This window comes from Artemia franciscana, chromosome 15 (assembly GCF_032884065.1).
Source record: "Artemia franciscana chromosome 15, ASM3288406v1, whole genome shotgun sequence".
In the NCBI taxonomy this organism is placed as follows: Eukaryota; Metazoa; Arthropoda; class Branchiopoda; order Anostraca; family Artemiidae; genus Artemia; species Artemia franciscana.
In genome coordinates, this window is record NC_088877.1 from 6052741 (window position 1) to 6079397 (window position 26657).

Here is a 26657-nt window from a genome sequence, read left to right on the forward strand (position 1 = left end):
AACTAGAACTTTTTATTTTTTACGAACGTTTTTATTAGTAAAAATGTGCAAAACTTACAAATCAACTTGCATAACGAAATTTTTTTGTGCCATTAATTTGAATTTTCAATGTGTGTTTTGTGGCCTTTTTTTGTCCTTTTTTCATCTTTTTTTTACTGAACATTAGTAATATCCTTAATGTGCACTGCTGCCTTTATTAGAGGTGCGAGAACTTCAAAGGACAAAGCCTGAAATCCGCAGATTAAATTTTAATGCATTCTAGTTGTAATATAAAGGTACTGGTCTCAATAATGACAGTTTATTTGCTTTCCCTGATGAAATTACAGACCGGGACACCGGGACAAAAATGACGACCGGGACACAGGGAATATAAATGACGACCGGGACACTCAAAGAGAAATTACAGACTAGGAGAGCAGGACACAGGGACACAACTACAACGGGGTCGCCGGGGACACAGTGGGGGGATATATAAATGACGACCGGGACACAGGGATTGTTCGAAGAGAAATTACAGACCGGGACACAAATGACGACCGGGACACAGGGAATATAAATGACGACCGGGATACTCAAAGAGAAATTACAAACTGGGACACCGGGACACAAATGACGACCGGGACACAGGGAATATAATTGACGACCGGGACACAGGGACACAACTACAACGGGGACGCCGGGGGCACAGGGGGATATATAAATGACGACGGGGACACAGGGAATTTTCGATTAGCAATCACCATCAACAAAGCTCATGGGCAATCATTAGAATAATGAGGTATAGATCTGAATACGGATTGTTTTTCCCATGGACAATTATATGTTGCATGTTCAAGAGTCAGTAAACCTGACAAATCTATCAGAGGGGTCATTTGAAAGGAAATTAAAAGTTCTAGTGCCCTTTTAAAGAAACCCGAAAATTGGGGGACAACTATGCAACTATGCCGGATTTTCTTTTCAGTTTTTCGCTGAAGTGATCCTTCCATCGTTCTCGTCTTGCCTCGGAGTCTGTGATTGGGAGCCCGTGTATATCTAACAGTGTAGGAGCGGCCGATGACTTCTTTTTTGACAGTTCACGGACTTTCTTATACATGAAGTGGTTTTTACCTTTTGAAAGGCTTCTTCACACTCACGAAATTTATCATTGACGTAGTGTCGTCGACCTTGCCGGATTTTCTTTTCTACTAGGCACTTCAGCCTCTTATATTCGTCCTTGCTTTGTCGATCTACCTTGTTGGCATGGACGCGCTTCTGCACACATAGATCAATAATTTCGGGGGTGTTCGACGGTTTATCTGAATGGGTCTGAATTCCCAGGATTTCACTAGCATTTTCTCTGATGATGCATGCGCTTTCGTCGACAAATCGATCAATTTTTTCTGCTGTTGGAGCTTCCATGGGTTGGATTCTTGACAACTTGTTTGAGAGTGCTGTTTTATACCTGTTCCTTTTTTCTATGTTTTTCAGCAGGTCGACACGATTTCTTGGTAAGCTTTTCTTAGGCTGTTGGGGCTTCCGAATACGCAACCGCAGCTCAGACATGACTAGAACGTGGTCCGAGTTGAAGTCGCCATCGGCTATGGAGACTGTGTTCAGTACTGATGATTTCCATCGCTTGCTAACAAGTATGTAATCAATCATGTTTGCAGTGCGGCCGTCAGGGGATCTCCAAGTAACTTTCCTTCGTTTTCTATGACGGAACATGGTGTTCGTTATGAAAAGTTCGTTATCCCGACAAAAGTCAATGAGCATTTCACCCCTGTGGTTCTGCCGCCCATGCCCAAACTTGCCCATGATATCTTCAAGTCTATCATTTTGAGTGTCCGACAATGGCGTTGAAGTCCCAAATCACGAACAGAACCACTTTCTTGGGACCCGTGTAAACGGTGTGTTGGAGTTGGCTGTAGAATTCTTCGGCTTCTTGGTCATTCCGGAACGAGTCTGGGGCGTAAACTTGGATTGTTGTCATGTTGGCAATGGTTCCTTTCAGACGAATGGTGATAATACGTTCAGAGACAGGATGGGCGGCAAGAAGAGACTGCTTGGCTCGCTTGGAGAGTAGGAAACCGACACCTTCGCGGTCAACTCCATCACTTCTTCCAGACGCGATGATGTCGTTTATTCTTTCTATTCCTGTGGAGGGAAGGTGAGTCTCAGAAAGCTAAACGATGTCCCGACGGCAACGGTTCATCTCGTTTAGGACTAGTTCCCTTTTTCCTGGTTTGGCTAATGTGCGTACGTTTAGCGTTCCTAGTGAGAGATATGTTTTTGGGGTTAGGATAAACGAAGTCTTCTCCGACTGGAGAGTCGTCAAATCGGATAAATGATCGTCGGCTGCCCCGGACGTGGTAACGAAATCATTTTCATTATCATAATTATCAACATTATCATCATTATCAACATTATCATCATAAAGATCATTTTCATTGTCGCAATTTGCAATTCTTGGTCTCATACCGTCGGTTACCCCGGACGAGGTAGCACGAGTTCTTACTTTTTTATTCACCATTTTCATAATTTATATTTAAGAGAAGGAGTTTCATGGCTAATTTGTCGGGGTAGCAGTAAGCCGATTCTCTCTACCCTTAGCGCGGACCATTTTCCATGGAGCTGGATCGTCAGCCCTTCACAGTTGTCCCTCTAGGAAGGGAAGGGATCCTTCCGTTCGGTGGTCCGTGACGCCGAGCAATTTCTCCCATTGCTGGGGGAAGGTGTGTAACCGCTGGGACATGTCCACACGCCGTTGGGCCTTGTATGGTGTACATCACAGGGGCCTTCCTCCTCCTTTGCCTGTATTTCTGACCCTCGGGCGAGGGTGTCCCAGTTTCAATTATGGACCCCCAGGTACTAGGTCCCCCTTGGTCCGCGCCTTCTATGAAGTTATCCTACATCTGTAGAACTTTCCCCTATCCGCCACCTGGGGGCACCCTGAGTGGTCTGGGGGAGGTCCTCTACTAAGAAAAGACTCAATAAGGACTCGTTGTCAGTGCATAAAAATCCAGGTCAAGCCGTAAAAACCAAGACCAAACTCTAAAAATCAAGGTCAAACTCCAAAGTGAAGACCTGTCCGAACAGATCAAAGGTAACATCTAAAAATCAAGATCAATTCGTAAAAATCATGATCAGACCCTAAAAATTCAAATAAAAATCATAAAAATTAATACCAAACCAAAGAAATCAAGGCCAACCTCTATAAATCAAGTGATCAGTATTTAGAAATCTTGTGCAACCTCATAAAAACTACGATCAACTCATAGAAATCCAGACAAACTCTCAAACATTAAGAGATAAATATGTAGAGATCAAGACCAAACCATAGAAATCAAGACCAGGCAGTAAGAGTCAAGAGATCAACATATAGAAATCCAGAACAATCCTTAGAAATCGAGACCCGCGTAAAGAAACACAGATCAAACCGCAATAGCCAAGACCAAGCTAGAAATCAAGGTCAAACTTTAAAAATCAAGACTAAAGAAATCAAGGGCAACAACCAAAAGTCAAGACCAATACATATAAGTCATGATCAGACCCAAAACATCCAGACCAATTCATAAAAATCAAGGCTAAACTGAAGAAATAAAGGTCAATCTCTAAAAGTGAAGACCAATCTGAACATAAGGAGATCAAAAGGCAAACCTCTAAAAATCAACTCCGAAGAAATCAAGAGGTCAATACGGAAAATTCTAGAGCAAGCCCAAAGGAATCATAACCAATGCAAAGAAATCCGGACAAAACCGTTAAAACCAAGACCAAACACTGGAAATCAAGATTAACCTCTAAAATCAAGACTAATCCGCAGAAATCAAGGGCAAAATATAAAAATCGAGATCAATTCATAAAAATCATGAACAGATCCTAAATATCCGGACAAATTCATAAAAATCACGGCCCTACCAGAGAAATTAAGATCAACCTCTAAAAATCAAGTCCAAACAAAAGAAATCATTTCGTCAATATTTAAAAATATTGTGCAATTCCATAAAAACTATGACCAACTTATAGAAACCCAGACGAACTCACAAAAATCAACAAATAAATATGTATAAATCCAGACCAAGCCATAGAAATGGGACAGAAAATGATAGTGCCAAATGCTTTTCTGGGGAAAGCGTCAAAACAGAGAGTGAAACCAATAATTTAAAATAGCTTTTTAGTGGGGTTATAACACAAAGAATATAATTTGTCTAAATAATGCAAGCTTAAAAATTGTTTTTTTGCAGGTTTCGGTTTAAAAAAAGCAGTTTTAGAAAGGATAACCAATCAATTTGTAGAATTATTTTTTTTTCAAAACTCTACATATTGACTGCTGTTAATGCTTCCAGTTTTCTGTCCCAATTTTTCTAGAAAACAAATGGTAATCTCTTTCGGAGTCATTACTTTTTATGCTTTGATAGTGCTTTTAGAGACCCTGAGTAGTATCATAAATTTCGTTGTTATGTTAAACCTAATGCTGTGCCAATACCATCATTATGTAAACCATCGAGACACGCCTAATGCTTGACCCTTTTTGACATTGCTGTTAAGCCGTCTGGACCTCTGTTTTAAATGCTTTTTGCATGTATTCAGAGTATCAATTTTTTGACAACTATATTTACAAAATCACAGGAAATAGAATTCGGTCAATTTTATTTCTGCATTCTCGCTCTTTCAAAAAGTATTTTTGGAAGAAAGAGAACAACCTCGTCGAAAATTATCGGGTGTGTTCCAGGGACTTACTGTAGTAACCGAATGGTTACTATTTCCGTTCCTAGCGGGAAAATGGTTACTGCCCAACCCACTGGGAACGAGAATAGTTACTGCCGGCAGTAACCGCAGTAAGTGATTTTCTTACCGTTCTCAAAAGAATGGTTAGCACAGTAAGTACATAATTCACCTTCTTCAACAAAAATCTCATTCAAGAAAAAATAAATATGGACAAGAATGAATATGGAATAATGGAATATGAAGTTATTTGCTTGGAAGAAGGTGGGACAGTGATTTTGCAAAAGAAAGAGGGATCTGAGCCAGGTTAGTAAATCAACATTAAAGGACACCCTGAGTAGTAGGCTATCTATTAGCAAGTAGGTTAAATCAATGAAAAACTTATTATTTAATTTAAAGATTTGCATGTTTTCTGGCATATCCAGGCATAATTATTACCTTAAATTGCCATTTGGAATCATTCTAAGGATTGACTTCTTCTAGGTAACATTGAGGCTCCATTAAATTGCCACATGGTAGCATTTTAAGCATTAACTCCTTTTAGGCTCTGTAAACAGGCATAGGTGAAGTATTACAGATAAGTTGAGGATTTATGGGCTGCCAAATCATTATTCTGAGACTGTCTTTAATCCTATTGAAGAAGTAGGCTAGGGTAGACTATTCAGAGTCTATTCCAAAGGATGGTAATTTTATCCAGTAAAATTCTAGTTGATTGACTTCTTGCTATCACTGAAATGGGTTAGGTTAGGAAAATGAAACTTTCAGGGATGGGTCTATAGGCTAACTATGTCCTGGGAAGGTATTTCAAAGTACACATCTCTACTCATTCTTGCTCTAGAGGGCCTTGATCTTTGATGACCTTCAAAAATATTTATAGCTGAAGTTACATGTTTCCCATTGATTCTGCCAATCTATCCCTCAACCTTTAACTCCCTGTTAATTGAAGCAACTGTGGACAAAGCAAGAATGGGGGAAAAGGTAACAGGTGACAGAATACATTGGAACTACATAACTTTGGCTATATATTTGCACATTAGGCAGGTTGGAGGTAAATTATAGTATAGAGATGCATGCTTTTCCCTTTGGTATGTAGGCTAAGTTGAAGGTCACTTGTACCTGATGCTGTCCGTGTTGTTTTTAGTTGGATGGGAAACATCCAAAGAAAGTTTCCTTTGAAAAGGAAAGGTGAGAATGCCCAAAAGTGAGATTGAATTTGTCAAAGCTTGGAGGTTTGCCCCTTCAGTCTGTTTAAAGGAAAATAGATTCATAATTGAAGCTTTGTTCATTTCAATCTTAAGGGTGACCTATATTTGTGACAATTCATTAAATGGTTGTAAAGGGGTACTTTTGTTTATTCATTTGTCTTCTTTGTTTTCTAACAGTTTTTTTTAATCTTTAAATTGATATCCATTTCTTACAAATTTTTATTGATACCAGAGGTTCATTTGCAAGTTTTCACCTACTTTGTAATCCCTGGTCTCACAATTACATTTAAATTTACTGAAGCTAGGAAACATAGAGCTACTATCTATTTAAAGAAAACCAATGGATATAAGTAGGTTATATTGTATTTAAGCCCTAGGGCCATGGCTATTAAAGACAAATTAAAGAAGATTAACTTTAAAATACTGGACATTAAATAAGCATGATAGTCACAAAGAAAAACAAATAACAAAATTATACTTCTGTGTTCAGTTGCCAACCTGAGCAACAGTCATAAATTTTTTTAATCTTGCAGAACATTCACAAGCTATCTCTCATGACCCACACTCTTGTCCATACATCCACATTTCAGGGAAATAGAAGGACCATCATACTGGTATTCTTCATTTTTACTTATATTTAATGGGTTTGAAAGAAAGTTTCTATGGCTAAGTCAGTAGGCCAGTAAAGGACCTGGTGGTCCTTTAGCCAGGTAATGCAATAGGAAGCTAGGGACCAGCCAGCCTATGCTCTTGCATGCCCTTCCTTCTTACTGTCCCTAGATTTCCATCTGTAGTCATTTAAAGTTAGGCCAATTCTAGCTGAGGTTAGTCATATCACCAACCCCTATCCAAAACAAAATAAACTGACAATGCCAGGAATTAAACCTGTACCCCTTGGACAAAGCATTCCAGCCCAGAGTGCCTACCACTTAGCAAGGAACACAAATTTGACCAGAGAACAATAATTATTTTTAAAAAAGTAGAATATTGAAAAAAAAACTTGCTATAGTTGTCCCACTACTATCCTGTAAATGCTATAGGCCCATTTTATTTAGACAAATCAATTTAAGACAGGTATCAACAAAACTCCATCAGGGATTGTATATGCTTAAGATACAATCAAGCTATTTGAATGCTTAGTTATGTGATACTCTAGTCTTCAAATAATAAAAAAAAGAGAAAAAGTATATGATCTATTCATTTTTCACCAGCTCATTTGAGCAAAATCATTTGTGACAGCCAAATGCCCATGGTTGGCTTAGAACCTCTCTAAATGCTCTGAAACAGAAGGAATAAAAAAATTATACTAATCAGCATTAAACTGTCCCTTAAATTTAAACACGTGCATTTAATTCGAAAATGACGCTACTGCTAGTCAGCTTACTGTGCCGTTCCCACTGGCTCTACCGCAGTTAGAAATGGGCAGTTACCGCGCAGTTACTGCAGTTACTGGAAAACCGTCAGCTGGAACACACCAGTGTAATTCTACATTTGAATGAATATTTCGATTCTGTGTCCAGGGACTGTCCTCATCAAAGCATAAATATATAAAATAAAACAGACGTACAACAACATACAACCATTAAAACTAAAATAAAAAGTTTCAAGACAGTCCCAGAATTCTTACCTCAGCAAAGTTCAACCAGGATCCTGATTGAAGTTCGGTTCCTTCCTTCCCAATAGCAAATTGTGCCCCTGATACCATTCCAAAAAAAATCCTATCCATGCTCTTTGAAAGCCTGGATACACTTACACTCTTTTGATTTATTTAGATTTTAAGGGGAAAAAGTGGTCCTGAAAGTTTCAACTTAATACCCCCAGTCGTTGTCTAGATATCGCTGATATTTCTTATTGGAAACCCTACACACAGTACCTTTTGGTTTAATTTTAAAGCAACATTTAGTTTTAAAGCAAAATGGGCAAATTCGAAATATGAAACGTCAAAAATAGAATCTTTTATTTGGGCCTTAGAATGCATGGATACACCTGAATCTAAAATATAAAATTCTCTGACATGTTAATCATCCTAGAAATCCCATTTTGCTTTTAAGAAAATGTCTATAAATCCCACAAAAGACATTGAAAGCAAAAACTGAGAGAGAGAAAGCCGACGCACAGTGATTCAAGTTATGACAAATTTTAAAATTAAAAACGTGGCATATTCAAATTTCATCTTAGAATTGGAGAATTCAATCCTCACTTCTTAATTCAAATAAATTTTTACATCTTACTTTAATACTTCTTTTTTTTCCTCAGGTGTGATTAAAGATGTTTTTGATATATTGTATTACCTGTAAATATATCCTAGCTCATCTAGGCTAGGTCCAGGGGCAGATCTAGAGTAAAATCTTACAGGAGGCCCAATGTGACAAGGGTGCCAACAGGCAAAATATGGGGGAAGTAGGTAGCCAATGTGACAAAGGTTCATATAGTTAAACCAAATTGTTTGCCCTAAATAAAACAAAAAGGAACAGCAACACCAGAAAAATCTTGGTGGGGGGCAGGGTCCCCCAGGGCCCCTCTGGATCAAGGACTGTCTAGGATAATGTCTGCAATTCCTGGTAGTTAGACAGCTAGATACCAATTCAGGGACAACTCTAGCTGAATAGATTGCACTTTATAGCCTAGCAGTCACCTATAAGTCCCATAACACATTTCCATAGAATATTTCTTATTCCCATGGAGCTATTTGCCCCTACCAGCAACTATGCCAACTTTTCCCTGATGCTAGGCTAGTCATAAAGCTTGCTGATTTTGGTGGATGTTTTTCTAAATTATCATTATAGCCTGTCTAATAATGTGAAATAAACACAAAATTCTTGATGAGCTACTTTTGGTCAACATGGAAAGGAGTCAGGTTAGGAAAATGAAACTTTAAGGATGGATCTTTTTACTAAAGTATGTCTAGGAAGGTACTTTGAAATAGCTACCTCCACTCCTCCTTCTAGAGAGCACTGGCCTTTGATGACCTTTAAAAATCTTTGTATTATAAAAGCAAAATATTAGAAAATAGATCTTCTGCCTAATTAAAGGGGTAAATTTATGGCAGTTCATATAACTGACTTACCAATAAAGTGAACATATCACTTGATGCCTTTTCTTTATGTTCTTTATGAATATAATAATTGCTTCTACTGCAAATTCAAATTTAAGTACTTTTTGACCTAACCTAAACTAACCTTATTATAAATAATTTTAGCACTGAGAAAATGTAGCATTATTTTGTCAAAAGCAAGTGATAACTCATACTGTAATTGAAAATTTGCTGTTTTTAAGAGCTCAAAAAGTGTTTAAATTTGAATTTGTAGTAAAAGCAATTATTATATTTATAAAGAACATAAAAAAGCATTGAGTGGTATGTTCACTTTATTGGTAAGTAAGTTATATGAACTGTCATAATTTTACCATTAAAGGGTATTTCCCTGTTGGCTAGTACACTTAAGAATTTCTATTGTGAAGATTAGACAATACCCAGTTTTCATGGTCTTTATACCAGACAATAAGCTTTGGCTTGGTAGAAAACTACAGTTTAGCCATATTTTGATTAAATATTTAGCTTGTATTTTGGTTAGGTTAGTTTAAGATACATATTTAATGTAATGCACTAATATATTGTAATATAATAAATTAGAATAAATTAGAAATAATATATTATTATTTATTATTATAAGAAATAATGCAACAAATAATTTAGTAACAAATACATATTTAATAAATATTAATATAATTTAATACAATGCACTCTGGATGGCCCTTTTCCATAACTCCCTGTTGTAGTTTCCATAATTTTGTTACTAAAATATTATATTTTCATCTTATAATGGTATATTTCATTTTGATTAGCATAACTTCTATTCTTTAGTGTTTAACAGCTAACAAGGAAGTAGCAGAAAAGTATTTGCAGCTTCACAGCTTTGCTCAATCTGAATCTATGAGGTTTCAAAGGTCTGCAAATATATTTCCTAAGTTTAAAAAAAAAAACCATTGATTTGGCTTAAAATCTTACTCAAATAAAAGAAATTACATTCTCAAAACTGAAACCAGAGAAAAAAAAATGAAATTAAGGTATATTGCTGTTTTGTCAAAATTACAATAGGTTCTAAGATTTCTAAGACTTAGAAATCACAAGAGGGTTAATATAGTAGCTTGGCAACACCTTCCTGGAGTATGTTTCTGGCCCTGAATTTATTAGTTCAAGTTTCAGTTTTCCTAATCTAATATCTTTCCAAGATAGCCCAAAGTAACTTGGCTAGAATGTTACCCCCCCCCCCCCAAAAAAAAAAAAAATTAAAAATAAAATCCAAACAATAAAACTTGCTGTTTGGCCTATGGTATCAAAATCTGATACTATGGCATGGTCTGATTTTATATAACAAAACAAATTCCTGGGATATTCATCAGATTTATAACATTTTCAAAAATATTTTAATAAATTTTTATTGTATTAATAAAGGCTTTACAGTGAGATTTAGCTAATTCTGAAACTCAGTTTTTGCTAATCTGAATTATCAGATTTTATTATTCACAGTGGGTCATTTTTAAGGATATGATGAGCTATTTCCATATTGTTCAGATTTTCACTAGATAATTTTTGATCTCAATTGATTATATTTTTTTTTTACCTTTGTTAACATCCATCTAACAGTTGATATTGAAGCTTCTTAGTTGACTGAGCTAAAGTTAAGTTAAAAAATGTTAAAAGAAAAATAAGTTTTGGTTCTTGCTCTTGATAACAAGAGCAAAACTAGCCTACTTAATTTCCAATTCAATCAATTAGCTAAATCTTTGCTACAGTTGAATGTGATTGTGAATAGGCCTTAAGAGATTTAGAGTTTTAGAAAATAGATGGCAAGAATTTTCACATAGTATATATATTGCCTGTATAGAACAAAATGAAATTCTCCATTGTTTCTTCTACTACTAATACTACTGCTACTAACAACTCACTGCAGGACTGAACCACAAGATATCAACAACTATGCATGCTCCTCCTCCATACTACTCTATTCAAAGCCTCCCTCTCTACACCCTTCTGGGAAATTATCCTCACACCCTTACCACACAATACAATATCCTCAATATTGTATTGGAGGAGGAACAATATCCTTCCACTCCTACCACAGATGACATGCATTCCATTTAGCCCTAGATATTTCGCCAAAAAGGACAATCTTTAGGAATCTCTCTTGCTTCATTTGCAGAACATGTCCTAGCCATGTCAACCTTTCACTCATTATGGCCCCAGAAAGAGTAAGGGAACCAAACTTTTTGTACAACCTACTGCTTGAAATATAATTCTGCTGGGTACCCAAAACAGTCTGTAGGCAATTTTTCTAGAAAACATTCAGCCAATTTTCAAGTGTATTTTGGAGTGCCCATGCTTTAGAACCATATTTTACCATTGTCATCACTATAGCTTCCAGTATTCTAATCTTGGTTTGCAGACTTATCTTTCTTTTCTCTTAAACTTTTTTTCAACTGTGAAGAAACACCCTGAGCCTTGGTTATTTTACTTTTGACATCTTCACTGCTCCCATCATCTTTACTCATAATACTACCAAGGCTAGTGAAGCTGTCCATTTGATCAATCTTTTTTTACCCAACATTACCTTTTCATCCTCATTTATTCCTAGCCTTTGCATCTACAATTCTTTATTGAAATGTCAAAAGAGAATAAAAGTGGCAGAATACACTACTGTGCAGTGCTGGTGCACCAACTGGAGTGATATATGGTTAGATTTTGAAATGTCAAAAGCAGCAAAGATTATCATGAAAAGAGAAATCACCAATGCAACAGCACAAACACACACACAAAAAAAAAGAGAGAGACAGAAGGAGAAAAGGAAGACTGTTTTCCTAAATTAGTGATTAATATAGACAAGCATTTGAATGAGGCCTTAACCCTACTCATCCATACAATCACATAGGTCAAACAGCATAGCCACACACTTTCAACCATACAGAATATGTATAATATATATATATATATATATATATATATATATATATATATATATATATATATATATATATATATATATATATATATATATATATATATATATGTATTATTACGTAAAAACATAGTGTGAGTAGAGAGTAGAAAGACATGAACAATCCTAACCCATGCAGATCAGAAGAAAAAGATTTTTATTTTATTGTTTTATTTTATGTGTGGTTTGTGATCTAGTCATGCGAAGAAAAGTGCTTACATTATATAATCAATATATTATTTTGTCAATCTAAGCTTTTTTGTAGCCCCACTTTTTTTCCCCATGTGTATCCTTACTATCATCTGTTAGATAATGCATTTTCTAACTTTCTTTTTCCCTTTTGCTTTTACTTGCTCCTTTTTTTCAGGGTGCCAATGAGCTTTGAGACTGCATTTATATCTTCAGCCTGTAATCGAGTGCCATCCTGCATTTCTTGGGGACCTAACAACCTCCTTCTGTATGGAGCATGTCATTCTGTTGCTATCTATGATCCCAATGTAAGTATCAAATAAAATTGATTTTTTAATACACTGGTAAGGCAAGGGTATCTATACCTCCTGTCTCCTTAGTTTGAAAAATAATGTGAGAATTTTTGCTCATTAATACGTGATAAGTATATGGCAATCAATAATAAAATATATGATACTTAAAACTAAAGACCAAAATTAAAACTAAGTTCATTGGAATTAATTATTGGTTTTGCAATGTAATATGTCAGATTATTTTTAGTTAAATGTGTGCATATTGTATTGAGTGAGTGTCTGTAGATTCAGATCTCAGCAGATAGTAATAAAAATTATTCAAAGTTTAGTTGGCCTTGGGAAAAACGTAGTTGGCTTTGGGGAAAACTTTTCTAAGGGAAAAACGTATATCCATTCATTATTCTTAGTATCCTGCCATTTCTATGGACATTTGCCCTATTTTCTAAAGGTGCTTGGAACTTGTCTAAAAATTGATGGCTCTTGATACTGCCTTTCTAATGATGGATTTGGGAACATTTATCTCGGAGTTGGGGGCTTAGTTCCATGGAAATAAAACGAAAATAATTTTTGTAGTGAGCCCCTGTGCAGTGCAGTTGGAGTGGTGTGATAAAATAACACTAGAAACAAATTACTCTTTCTCCCCGAATTTTTGTTTCCATTTCTCCTGATAGATTCATAAAGATGCAAATTCTATTTGTGAACAGTCAATATTTGTGACATTTAATAATGCTCAATTTTAATGTTTTCTTTCACACTTTTGGCCTTTCACATGAAAAGGGACTTTTTTTTAATTATTTATTATTATTATTATTACATATTTCCAAATCCCTAAGCAAGTGTAATCATTCGACTAACAATTAATCTAACGTTTAATAACGAGACAAATCGTTATTATTGGTATGTAGCCTAAATAGGGACGTGTGGAGCCCCCCCCTAAAAAACTTGAATATATGTGAATTTCCCCTCCGTTTTCCATTTCAAGGTTTTGAACCTGTTATCCATCCTTGCTGTCATTTTATTTGTATTGCTGGTTTGACTAAATGGTTGGCATGCTGGTTTTCGCATTCTTTGACCAAGGGGCACAGGTTTCATCCCTGTCATAGCCAGTTATTTGATTTGGGAGTGGGTCAGTGGCTTGACTCTGTAAGATCAACCAGAGTCTACCCAGCTCTAAGGGGATACATTGAGAAATGTAGGGAAGGTAAGCAGGAATGGTGTGCAAAATCAAAGGATGGCTGGCCTCTAACCCCCATTGCACTTCCTGGCTGAAGGACCACAAAACAGAGATCAGCACCACCAGTTTGGACCCTAAGGGTCTAATGCTGTAATGCTTAATTCCTTACTTATCCAATTAATTTGGTAATTTCCAATTGTCAAAAATTGGCTAATCAGGACTAATATAAAAGCTAATGGGATAGAGGGTTTTATTCTTGTTCATACTCAAACAGAAATTCCTGTTACTCCTCTAGCCCTAATTTTCAATGAGATAGATTGATCTATGGCAAATTGAAAACTTTGTCACGTTTGAGTATGAGTGGGCCTGGAGCTCCCTTCCCCTCTGTGTGCTACATGCTTAAGCACTCTTCAACTATCCCTGCTAGTCAAGACAATGCTCATCCCTTTTTTTATTATTTTTTTTTTATAACTGCAATAGTTTATATGTCTTCTACTAAAATACCAGGAGATTAGGCTACAGCCCATTCTCATTGTTTTTAGCACCATTGTATTTTCAGACACTTAGAAGGAAGACGAACCCTCAAATGTACACTCAACAAAGCCCACCAGCGTGTCCACGCGTCCTATGAATTTGCAAACCTTCTCCCAATAATAGGTTGAATTGCGTGACAATGCAAAGCACAATCATGAAATATCCTCTATAGTAGGACAACTGTGGTAGGGCGTAAGATCCAGATATATGGACAATGGCCTCTGCAAAGGACTGCCTTAACCCTTTTGGGGTACCTGCAAGACTGGGGACCTTGCAGTCAACTCTATTCCCACTTGAGGAGTGGCGCCTCACAAGGAAATTATAGCCTAATTTGCAAGGGGTTCTAATTAACGGATAATTCTTCTGGGCTTGGTCTGTTTTGATGGGCGTTTTTGGGCTGAAAAACCTTTTCCTAGCTAATTAATTTAATATGGGTTGTCTCTCTGTAGTAGCATAATATTTGTAGACATGAATATATAATGAGTCGGAGGTAATAGGCTTGGGACTGTCTGTGCAGGATTTCGACTCTTGTTGATAGAAGAGCATCACCAAGTGCTGAAAATTATGTTGTGACCAAGATGGGCCCAGGATTGCACAAAGTCTCTATTGATATTGGAGGTCCCAGGGACTGCTTGTTATCTGGTTCTAAGCCAGCTTAAGCACTTTGGTGTAGACATGAGAGGATATGTTGATTCCTGTCCTGCACTGGTATCTGGGATTATTGCTTTTCCTGAGGCCAAAGTAACTTCAATGATTTTAAGAACATGAAAATTGGGTCTTGGAATGTTATGCCGTTAAAAAATGCCTATCGTATTGACATTTTGACTGACAAATTCAGACGACCCGAACTGGACTTATTAGGAGTTTCAGAAACTCATATTACAGGGGTAGGAAGCATGAAATTAGGTGATATAGAATTTGTTTACTCAGGCAGGAAGGATGGTGTACATATACAGGGAGTAGGGCTCATGATGAATAAGGAAGCTGTTAAGTCTTGTTAATGACTAAAACGTTCAGGGTATCTGTTATAGTAGTATATGCCCCTGTTGAACCGACTGACGGAGATACTAGTGACTCAGATGAATTTTACTTTCAGGTATTGTAACAAATAGACAGGGTCCCAGGTAGAAACGTTGTGTTTTTAATAGGAGATTTCAATGCCCAGGTTGGTAAAAATAGGGATAGATGGTATCCTAGCCTAGGTAAATTTGGTGTAGTAATAGAAAACAGTAATGGCTACAGACTTTTGCAATTTTGTAGGTATAACAATCTAGTTATAACCAGTGCAGTGTTTGGTTATAAAATGGCCCACAAGTTCATATGGTACTCATATGATGGTAAGACAGCAAGCCTTTATGATTTTGTTATAGTAAACCGAAGACTGGCAGGATCAATACATGATACTAGAGTATATAAGAGTGCTGTTATTGATGTTAAAAGTAATGATCAACATCTAGTAGTGTCTAGGGTTAATTTAAAGCTGAAATTTCGGAAGGGTAACTACCTCCCAGGAAGTTATGACGTTGATAGACTCCAGGATGGGAATTTGAGAGAAACATTCCAGGAACAGCTGAATGCTAAACTTGAGAGTTTAAAATTTGACAATTTGGAAGATGGTTGGAATAATTTTAGAAAAAAAAAATGTGAAGTTGCTGATGTTGTCTTAGGGAAGAAAGGTAAGACTTCAGCCAGGAATATTAGTGAAAAAGCTTTATGTTTAATAGAAAGCAGAAGGGGTTTGTATAATAATTATCCGAGTGATAATTATTGGATAAAATCGCCGAGGATCTGGAAGATGCAGCTAGATGGCATAATCGTAAAATATTGTACTGGCATGTTAATAAATTTAGAGGGAGTAGTCAATCCGGACGTGTCCCAGTTAAAGATAAACTGAGATACAGTTGTAGGAAAAGGTATAGAGAAAAATAAACAAGTTTGGGATACCTTGGATGTGAAGCAAGATTTGTTTTGTGAGGAAGAATTAGCGCCAGTACTAAAAGGACTAAAAAATAATAAGGCTCCAGGTGCTGATATTGTGGTAAATGAGTTTCTTAAATATAATGGTAGCGAGGTTAAAAATAAGTTACTGAAGATTATAAATATGATTTTTGAAAAAGTGGTAATACTTATTGATTTTAGGAAAACCTTAATTAAACCACTGTAGAAAGGTGATAAGAATGAGTGTTGTAATTATTGAGGCATTAGTCTGGTCTCTGTAGGTTGCAAATTGCTTAGTAATATGATACTTTCTAGACTGAGAGATGCTGTAGACAAAATTTTAAGAGAAGAACAGTTCGGTTTTTAGAAAAGGTAGAGGATGTATCGATCAAAATTTTACTCTTAGGCTAATAATTGAGAAGTGCCTTTGTTGTCAAACACCTTTGGTCCTCAGTTTTGTAGATTATGAGCAAGTGTTTGATTCTGTTAATAGAAGAGCTCTGGTAAAGGTCTTATCCTTATATGGTATATCAGAAAATTACATTAAAGTGATTAGTTATATGTACGAGTATAATACTGCTGTGGTTAAGGTAGGAAATAAGGGTAGCAGCTGGTTTTGTATTAATCAGGAGTTGAGCAGGGTTGCGTTCTATCCCCTTTTATACGGATCATTATGATGGGCTTTGTCTAAAAGAGCACAGGAAAGGCAATAGGAGACCACGGAATCAAATTGGGAGGAAGAACTCTCCTTGACTTAGATTTTGCTGATGATTTGAGATAATGATCAAGATAATGATCATATTAATGATTTAATATGAAAGTGTTAATAAAGTGAATGTACTTTTAGAGGATTTGCGATTTCAGTGTGATAGAATAGGTATGAAAATTAATGTTAAGAAGACTAAGTCACTAAGGCTAGGAATAAGTGATGATGAAAAGGTGACGTTGGGTAACGAAACGATTGATCAGGTGGGCAACTTCACTTTCCTTTGTAGTATTATTAGTAAAGACGATGGGAGCAATGAAGATGTTAAAAGTAGAATAATGAAGGCTCAGGGTGTTTTTTCACAATTAATAAAAGTTTGGAAGAATAGGAAGATAATTCTGTAAACCGAGATTGGAATATTGGAAGGCACAGTGATGAAAGTTGTTAAATATGGCTCTGAAGCATGGGTGCTCTGAAAAGCGGATGATAATTTACTAGATTTTTTTTCCGTAAAAATTGCCTACGGATTGTTCTGAGTACCCGGCTGACTGGTCCTATTTCAAAAAGTAGGCTGTACTAAAAGTATAGTTCAATCCCACTTTCTAGGGCTATAATGAAAGAAAGGCTGAGATGGTTAGGGCACATTCTGCAGATGAAGGATGACAGATTGCCAACGATTGTCCTTTTCGTTCAACCGTCTAGGGCTAAACAGAAAGCAGGTCGTCCTCGTCTGAAGTGGGAGGATGTCATAAGGAAAGAATTAAAGGAAATGGGAACTTCTTTTGAGGATGTAAAGTGGAAGACTTTGAATAGATTTGGATGGAGGAGGAGCGTGCGTAGCTGTGTTGCCCACAGGCGGCTTTGCGCTGCGGAGACTTGTTAGTAGTATTTCTTCTAAATCTCTATTGAAATAAGTATAATTTTTAATTTATGTTACCTCTCACACATAATAAAATGCTCCAGGCAATTATTTATTGTTTCAGAATAAAACACAGCTTGACTGACCATTTTTTATGCAGTCATATTTTCCATGGCACTGCTCCTTTATGAAAGGTATTTTCTGTCCTTGTTTGCCCTGATACAAAATAACTTGATCCCGTCTTACAATGAGCTTGATATACATCTTCAGCTTCAAAACGCTTGTTTACTTTATTCATGTTTTGCATGAATCAATTAATATGAATATTTTTTTTATTCCAGAGTAGGAAGCATCAAGTCATTTAGGGTCCAGTATTTTGCTCCCTAGGAGCTTACAGTTGGGTCTAAGATCATTACTGTTACTAAAAACTCATTGAACTGTTACATCTTAAAAAAACACAAACCCTAAACTCTGAAACTCCTTGTGGAAAACTACCCATCTTATCTAAACCCTCTGCTTTAACCACCACCCATCCTCCAGCACAAAGTATTTTAGGTCATTTTTTTTAACCTTTTCACAGTCTTTTCATTGACAAACTACTTTTTCATTTTCTCACTTATTGTATTCTTCTATGATTGTTCTAAAAGACTTTGGTGCTGTCCGAAGCCATGTCAAAGTCATCTGAGTATAATTTCATGGTTGACACATCTAAGGGGGTTCCAAACCCTCTCTTTTTCAAAGATCACTTCTTAAAACCTTGTCATCAAAAAGTTCGAGGTAACGAACTGTAGTAAGGAGCGACCCGGCTCAATAGTAGCCAAAATTCAAAAAATGAAATTTTTATACTAATAGCTACGTCAAAAGAATTGCATTTTAATGCTGATTTTAAATATATAAGTTTCATCAAGTTTATTTATACCCATCAAAAGTTACGAGCCTGAGAAAATTTGCCTTATTTTAGAAAACATTGGGAAACAACCCCTAAAAGTCATAGAATCTCAACGAAAATCGCACCATCAAATTCAGCGTATCAGAGAACCCTATTATTAAAGTTTCTAGCTCCTATCTACAAAAATGTGGAATTTTATATTTTTTGCCAGAAGGCAGATCACAGATGCGTGTTTATTTGTTTGTTTGTTTTTTTGTTTTTTCCCTCAGGGGTGATCGTATCGACCCAGTGGTCCTAGAATCTTGCGAGAAGTCTTATTCTAAAGGAAATGAAAAGTTCTAGTGCCCTTTCTAGGTGGCCAAAAAAATTGGAGGGCACCTAGGCCCCCTCCCACGCTAATTATTTTCCCAAAGTCAGCGGATCAAAATTCTGAGATAGCCATTTTATTCAGAGTAGTCGAAAAACCTTATAACTTTGTCTTTGGGGACGACGTACTCCCCCACAGTTCCCGTGGGAGGGGCTACAAGTTACAAACTTTGACCTGTGCTTATCTATAGTAATGGTTATTTGGAAGCGTACAGACGTTTTTAGGGGGATTTTTAGGTTGGGGGGGGGGGGGTTGAGAAGAGGGGAAACTTATGTTGGGGGAAATTTCCTTGGAGGTATTTGTCATGGGGAAGAAAATTTTCATGAAGGGAATGCAGGATTTTCTAGCATTATTTAAAAAAAAACAATGAAAAAATAAATATGAAGAAGATTTTTCAACTAAAAGTAAAGAGAAGCATTGAAACTTAAAACTAACGTATTTTATTACGTATTTGATGGGCTTACCTCCTCCTAATACCCCGCTCTTTACGCTAAAGTATTTTTAGTAATTTCAAATATTTATTCTACGGCTTTTTTGATTCATGGGTCATTCTCAAGAAATTGGGACAAAATTTAAGCTTTAGTGTAAAGATTGAGGTACTGACGAAGGGGTGAACCCCCTCATATACGTAATAAAAACATGAGAATACAGAAGTTCGTTACGTAAGCTAATTTATAAGTTACGTATGTCTTTTACTAATAAAAACATTTGTAAAAAATTAAAAGTTCTAGTTGCCTTTTTAAGTAACCAAAAAATCGGAGGGCAACTAGGCCTCCTCCCCCGAGCCTTTTTTTCTCAAAATCATTCGATCAAAACTATGAGAAAGCCATTTAGCCAAAAAAAAATAAATATGCAAATTTCGTTTTAATTATTCATCTGCGGAGAGCCAAAATCAAAACATGCATTGATTCAAAAACGTTCAGAAATTAAAAAAAAAAACAAGTTTTTTTAACGGAAAGTAAGGAGCTGCATTAAAACTTAAAACGAACAGAAATTACTTCGTATATGAAAAGGGCTGCTTCCTCATCAACGACCCGCTCTTTTCGCTAAAGTTTTTTACTGTTTTAAAAAGTAGAGTTAAGAGAAAGAGTCAAACGTTAGCGTAAAGAGCGGGGCGTTGATGAGTAAGCAGTCCCTTTTACATACGAAGTAATTTCTGTTCGTTTTAAGTTTTAATGCCGCTCCTTACTTTCCGTTAAAAAAACTTGTTTTTTTTATTCAATTCTCAATTAGGATTGATTAAGCATTGTACCCAGGTTGCATAAAATTGCAGCAACTCTGGCCGATGGACGCTATGACCAATAAGTGTTACTGTTTCTAAGAGGGGAACAATTTTATGTTCCATTTGCCAAGGAATTCGACTACTGCAGATCTAATTTGTATGTCCACAAAGTATTCAAGAAACATTTACACCAGGGACTGCTTTTTTAACACCTTTAGTTACTGTTTTGCATCTATTTAAATCTTGTAATCACTACTTCACTGACTCCATGACCTGGTTGACCTGAAATTTTTCAAAATCATTGATTTCCTATGACAATTCATGATTATTGTGTATTGCTCAGCCCTTGATCCATTTAAAACCCTTTAAAACTCTCAAGGACTACCAATCTGTAAGAGAAAGAAAGGCATTCTGTACCCCTTGTTTGAATTGGAATCATGCAAAAATATTTTTTCATTCTATAGGATTGAAGGTACAGAATGAACATTTGGTCTTCACCCCCACCCCCTTACTATTGAATTTTCAGGTAGGCCGTGACCCCATGCTGGAACCAAAGCTGTGCAATGATTTTCAATCTGTATGTCCAAAGGTAGAGATTCAGACCACAATCTGTTGATATTCTTTCATTTCGAAAAATTGTACTTCCAAATGTAGAAGAAAACTATTTTCCCAAGTTTGCTTGGAAGTTTGTGAATCTGTAAGTTGAAGGAAGTCCTTTACTGGGGACAAATATGTATTCAAGGTGGAGCTGTATTTAAGCTCTGAGAGCATACATGACATGTGATAAAACCACAAAGCATTAAAAAAAAAATAATAATTAAGAAACAAAAGATGAAACAAGAGTGATTTTCAGCTAGCAGATACAGCTAAAAGATAGAGCTGATATTTTGGAAAATACCTCCTCCAAGTCGTCCTCAGACCAAAGGAGAAAACTAGCTTTTTGAAGTTGCCCAGACAGAAAGAGCAAAACAACTGACAAAAACCAAGTTAAAAATCGGAGATCATTAAAAAAAAGAGAGAAGGGATGTGAGTTGAATCTGTTTGTATTAAATTGTCATGATAGGGCTTATAAATATATCTCCAGGATCTCTGTTTAAAGCTAAGACCTATCTTTTTAATTTCAATTGCTTCCTTAAAAGACTGTGGTAAACCATTTAAAGTTGTAACTAAGGTTGCCTCATCAAAAAGAACAAAATGGTCTGGATATTCAAATTCTTGGAGGACTAACACATAATAGAATCGTCATTTTTAATTGTCGACTTTAGTTATTTGTGTATAAAAATTTGTGTTTGTGTTATCTTTCTCCCAACTGTTGCTGGGCTCTACCAAAGTAAAAATTCCTACTAAAGTAAATATACACCATTGCCACAAATAGGATCAGTTTTCTATTTTCTTCAAATATTCAACGTTGTTTTGAGCCGAATAGTTTGGTCAACAGTAAGTACGCTGTAGACCATGCAGATAGACCGACCATTAATGGAATTTTGATTTGAAAAAAAGTAGCAAATTTTTAAAGTCAAAATTGCAAAGCATATTAACTCCTTGGTCTTTGCAATAGCAGCGCGATCCTCACATTCAAGAAAACCAGGACCTGTCTAAATGAACAGTTGGAGGGATGGATTCTAGCTTTCCCATAGAGGTTACTTCTAACATTGCAAGGCAAATTATTTGTATTGACAGTTTTAGGTATTATTTCTAACCATATTCATCATCTGAGAAAAAGGCTTCAGCACATCAAAATGTAGTTTCCATCTTATTTCCCATAATGTATAAGGCTTACATTATTTTTTCTTAACTTCTCGACAAAACAATGAAAATTTCTGCAAATATTCAACATTATTAAATTTATTTTCGAAGCTTGAACTTTTTAATTACATTAAATGTCAAAAATTGGTAAGTTTATTTGGAAGTTTCTGTCAAAAGTCCTTGTAAAAATAAAAACTTGGAATTTAAAGATTGACTCCCCGAGAATAGCTTTCTAGGTTTATGTGAATAGCTTTTGTTTTTTAAGTTGTCTAAGCTAAAGAGTTCTTGATTATGAGAAAAAATAACATGAAAGTAGGACTGTTGTTTCTGAACATAACAATTTGAAGGGTACGTATCAAAGAAAGTGGAACACGAATAAAGCTATGGTTCATAGGTAGGGATAGAGCTTGAAAAGGATTTGTATTGCTTTATAATAATAAAAACATATGTAGTACGAAAAACTGAAAGTTATGTTGGGGGAGGGTTACAGAAGGGGAGAGCGTGATGAGTTTTTCAGAAACGGGACAAACAGAGAAATTACTTAAAACAATTCAAAGATACGCTAGAGATCTGTAGAAATTTCGGGATGATGGGAGTGCCTGAATCTCGTGGTTTCTTCCTCTTGTACGCTTTCTTCACTCATAGGGGCCAACGATTTCTAATCACTATATCCTTAGTACAGGACAAAGATGAACTTCAATGACGCTTTGACCGACCCATGATAATATCTCTATAGGCCAACTCAAGTGAACCAGCTTGATATACCTTCCTGGGTCTTGCAGAAGTACGTCTCACTTAAACACAACCTTTGGCAGGGCCGATTCAATCTGATGGCCAGCCACTATAGTTGCTGTAATTACACTTTCTGGAGAATTGTAGTTTTTCGCTTTAGATTCTTTTGAATATTTATGTTTGACAACATGTCTCTATATGTTGTTTCGTCTATGCAGCGTGAAAATTCTGTCATTAAGGCCGAAATTCTGTATTGTACTTAACTTTTAGCGTCAAAATGTTGCCAGCGTACATGACAACAGAGATGATTAGTGAATTAAAGTATTGTATTTCAGGTTGCATTTATAGTTTTTTTTTTTTTTTTTTTTTTTTTTTTTTTTTTAAAGGAGAGAGGAATTTTAATCCCAAGTTGAACTTCATTTGCTATTTTTTTAGAGTAGGAAAATGTGTTCTATCACCTTTGGTCTAGGAAAGCCCTGTTTTCATTTGGTATTTCATGGACATGATTAAAGCTAATTAATCAAACAGAATGCGGGAAGACTGTTTTTTTTTCTAAACAATATGAGAGTGCGATTTATCGATTAAATGCTTCATCTGGCGTTCTGTCCCCTAAACGCCTGATGCAAACTGGGCTGAACTTTTTTCCTACTTTACAGAACATCTTCAGCTGCTAAACCAAAAATTCTGCGAACGAATAAGGGGATGCTGAGTTGTGATGGTATTTTTCTCATGGGGACCAGTTTGTGTTTCAATTCTTTTTAGCCTTTCACTAGACACTCCAGGCTTAAATATAGCCTATTAATTTTTCTTTGTAGGCTTATTCTAATCAAGGTGCTGTTGTGAAGACTTTGGTATCTCATAATGGTCGTGTTAATTCAGTAAGATGGGCCAAGAAGTTGACACCTACTGATTTTATTAAAGATGAGGATCTTTTTGTGTCTGCAGCATCAGACAGAAAGGTTGTCGTTTGGAAGAAAGAGGAAGGAGGAGCTTACAATTTCAAGCCAATGACTTCTCTAATTGGTACGCTTTTTAAATTGTTTTTTTTTTCTTTATAAAAAGAAAAGTTTCGTTTTCTAACAATTTTTATTTAATGGTCGTACTACGTCGCCTTTTAAAGTCGAACGAATTGCTTAAGAGAATGTCCTTAGGGTCTGGATTTCCTCCTCGATTCAGGATCTTGGGACGGTCATTGAATTTAGACTCTCAATAGATTTACGCTCGCATATGAAAATACAATAATGTTTCCCTATAAGGGTTAATTGAATGAGCAGAGTAGTGCATATAAAGAATAGAATATTTTCAAAATAAAAAATATACGAAATATCATACTTAGTCATTTGATTTCAAGTAGTTTAAGAAACAATCAATTGACTCACTGGTGTATTTCCATCAAAATCCTGGGAGGGGGAGGCAAAATTGGAGCTATTTATCCGAAATCTAGTGAAAATGACAGGGAAATTGAAAATGAGCCATATAGTGTAGAGCCTTTACAGTAAATACTAAGGAAAACTGACCCGTTTGTATGGATGCTTGAATTATGCAGGCTCGTTTTCGTTGTGACCATATTTTTGAAGAAACTAAATTTCAGTGAGGGGTGGGGGGCACACTGGGGCATTTGGGGGGGTAAACTTAACTCTGGGAGGGAAATTGCCCTCCCCCTACCCCATAAGCAAGTTACGCCCTGAATTGACTGTTTGACCATTTTAGAAAGATTGACTTTTTGTATTCTACTCAATCTTATTTTAGAAGAATTTTCACCTGTTTAAATGTACTTGCGGTACCGGTTTATGAGGTATCTATACATTTAGGGTAATATTTAACCCATTTAATATACCACATAACGACTATCATTTTAATCATATCAGTCGCCGTCTATTACGTCAGTCGATTGATAACAAATTCGTTTGTGAACAAAATTTACTATAATTTTGATTTTTATTGAAATTTACTTAATTTACTTGAAATTTGCTATAATTTACTATGACTTTAAAACGAAAATAGCAAAAACTATATTCTTAACCAATATAAGGAGGGGGCAAAAGAATCCAAGTGGACAGTTAACTCCCTGCTCCTCCTCCTCGGTACCTCTGTTAGTAAATCCCTAAAACTAAGCATGTTTATCATCCCCGGTATTCTGGAGAGGTACACACCGAATTTCAGAAATTCTATCAGAAAATCAGACAAATCAGAAAGGATGAAATTTCTAAAGTTGCAATTTTGTGTAAGATCAAAATGTGCATTTGTGCAATTGCTGCGATTTTCTCAACGTTTTTTGCTTGATGATTTCATACAATGCAAATGAGGGATGCACTAAAATAAATGAATGGCTTGCATCGAAACAAAGTTTGACCGGGCCCCCAAACTGGCCTAAAATGAATAAGTATCATTATTAGTGAATAATTTTCCATTTGTTTTATGAAATTTAGCTTTATTTAAAACTTAACCGTCCGCCTTTTTAGACTTTTAGACTTAGGAATATTTTTGCAGTATATGACGGTGTGCATTCTGTAGTTTTGCTATGGTATTCTTATGAATGACTTTTGTGTAGCTTAGCGCAAAGAAATGAGAGTAAAGATGATGAGAGTAGTATGTTTAGAGATTTATCATGGGATTATAAGGATTGAAACTGCCAATGCCCCTTTTACCCAGAGCCGTGGAGTCGGAGTTTATGTGAATTTTTGCCGAATGGAGTTGGTGTTTGAGTTGGTATATTACAAATTTCTTGATTCGAAGTTGGAGTTATTTAGATTTGAAGTCGCAGTTATTGATTCGAAGTCGCAGTTATCATAGGCAGTGCAACAGCACTGCCTGAGTAAAGAACGATGTTGGTACAATGTATTTTTTGGGGGTCTTAGACAAGGGCACTTCGTGTTGAAGAAGCCGCAGAAAATTCAGAAAGGGCTCATTCGATTGGAAATTGACAGGGATTGTGCCCCTTTTGATAGTGGAAAGTAATCGGAGGGCGAATGCTCCCTCACGCCCATCACTTCTCCAAATGCTTCCGATAAAAATTCTGATATTGACATTTTCTTCAATGTAGTTGAACAGTCTGTAAATTATGTCTTTGAAGATGATACCCCCCGACAGCCCTCAGCACAAGAGTTGTAAGTTATGTTCTTGGGGCATATAAGGTTTTATAGAAAGTTTTGTTGTAGAAACTTCAAAAAGGGCTCATTCGATTTTAAATTGAGAGTACCAGTGCCTTTTTTATTAGTCGAAAGTTATCGGAAGGCAAATGCCCCCCCCTTCACATATACACGTCGTATTGTACCAAATTACAGCTAATAGAAATTTTCAAATAGCCATTTTATTCAAAATAGTCTAAATATTATTTAAAAAGGCTTTGGGGTTGAATCAAACCTCCAGGGCCTGGGGCCAAGGGTTGCGAGCTATGCTCCGGGGAAATTTAAGGTTTTTATGGAAGGGATGGTTGTATAAACTTTAGGGGATACCCATTTGGTTGAAAATTGGAGGTTCTAGTCCCCTTTTAAGAGGGAAGTAAGCTCCCTTCCCCCCTAGCTAACTATCTTCACTAAGTGAATCGGATTAAGAGTGGGAGATAACGGTTTTGCTCAAAATAGTTCAAAGAACATAAAACAATGCCTTCTAGTGTTGACACAACCCTCAATGCCCTGAGGATAAGGTTGTAAGTCATGCCCTGGGGGCATATAAGGTTTTTATGGAATGGTTGGTCCTATAAACTTCAAACTGGGGTCATCTGATTTGAAATTAGAAGTTATAGTGCCCTTTTTAAGATTAAAAAGTGATTTGAGGACAACCAGCCTCCCCTCCCCCCTCCAACGCTCATCATTTCCCCAAAGACGTCCAATCGGAATTTGGAGATAGCTAAATTGTTCATGGTAGTCGAAGGGCTCGGAAATTATGTCTTTGCGGAAGACACTCCAACCCCACGGTTCTCAGGACAAGTTTTGTGATTTATGCCCCGGGGGCATATAAGGTTCTTATAGAAAGGAGGTTGTATCCCCCCCAGCACGTCGTGTTTTTCCGAAATACATTGAATAAAAAATTTTGAGACTGTCATTTATTCAAAATAGTCGAAAGATCATATAAGAAGGCTTTTGGGGTTGATGCCAACCACCAGAGCA

The 26657-nt window shown here is 36.3% G+C and overlaps 1 protein-coding gene across 4 annotated transcripts in view; it reads left to right on the forward strand.

Moving 5' to 3' along the window:
- Nucleotides 1-7363: 7363 nt before the first annotated feature.
- LOC136035981 (elongator complex protein 2-like) overlaps nt 7364-26657 on the forward strand; it is a 92435-nt gene continuing 73141 nt past the window's right edge. For 2 of the 4 annotated variants that reach the window (XM_065717882.1, XM_065717879.1), the window contains exons 1-3: nt 8039-8162; nt 12267-12396; nt 23364-23571. In XM_065717882.1, coding sequence (XP_065573954.1) covers nt 12274-12396; nt 23364-23571 — 331 coding nt within the window. In that variant the 5' untranslated portion in view covers nt 8039-8162; nt 12267-12273. Of the gene's footprint in view, nt 7386-7546; nt 7566-8038; nt 8163-12266; nt 12397-23363; nt 23572-26657 lie in introns of those variants that run through there. The other 2 variants (XM_065717880.1, XM_065717881.1) reach the window with 2 other exon arrangements.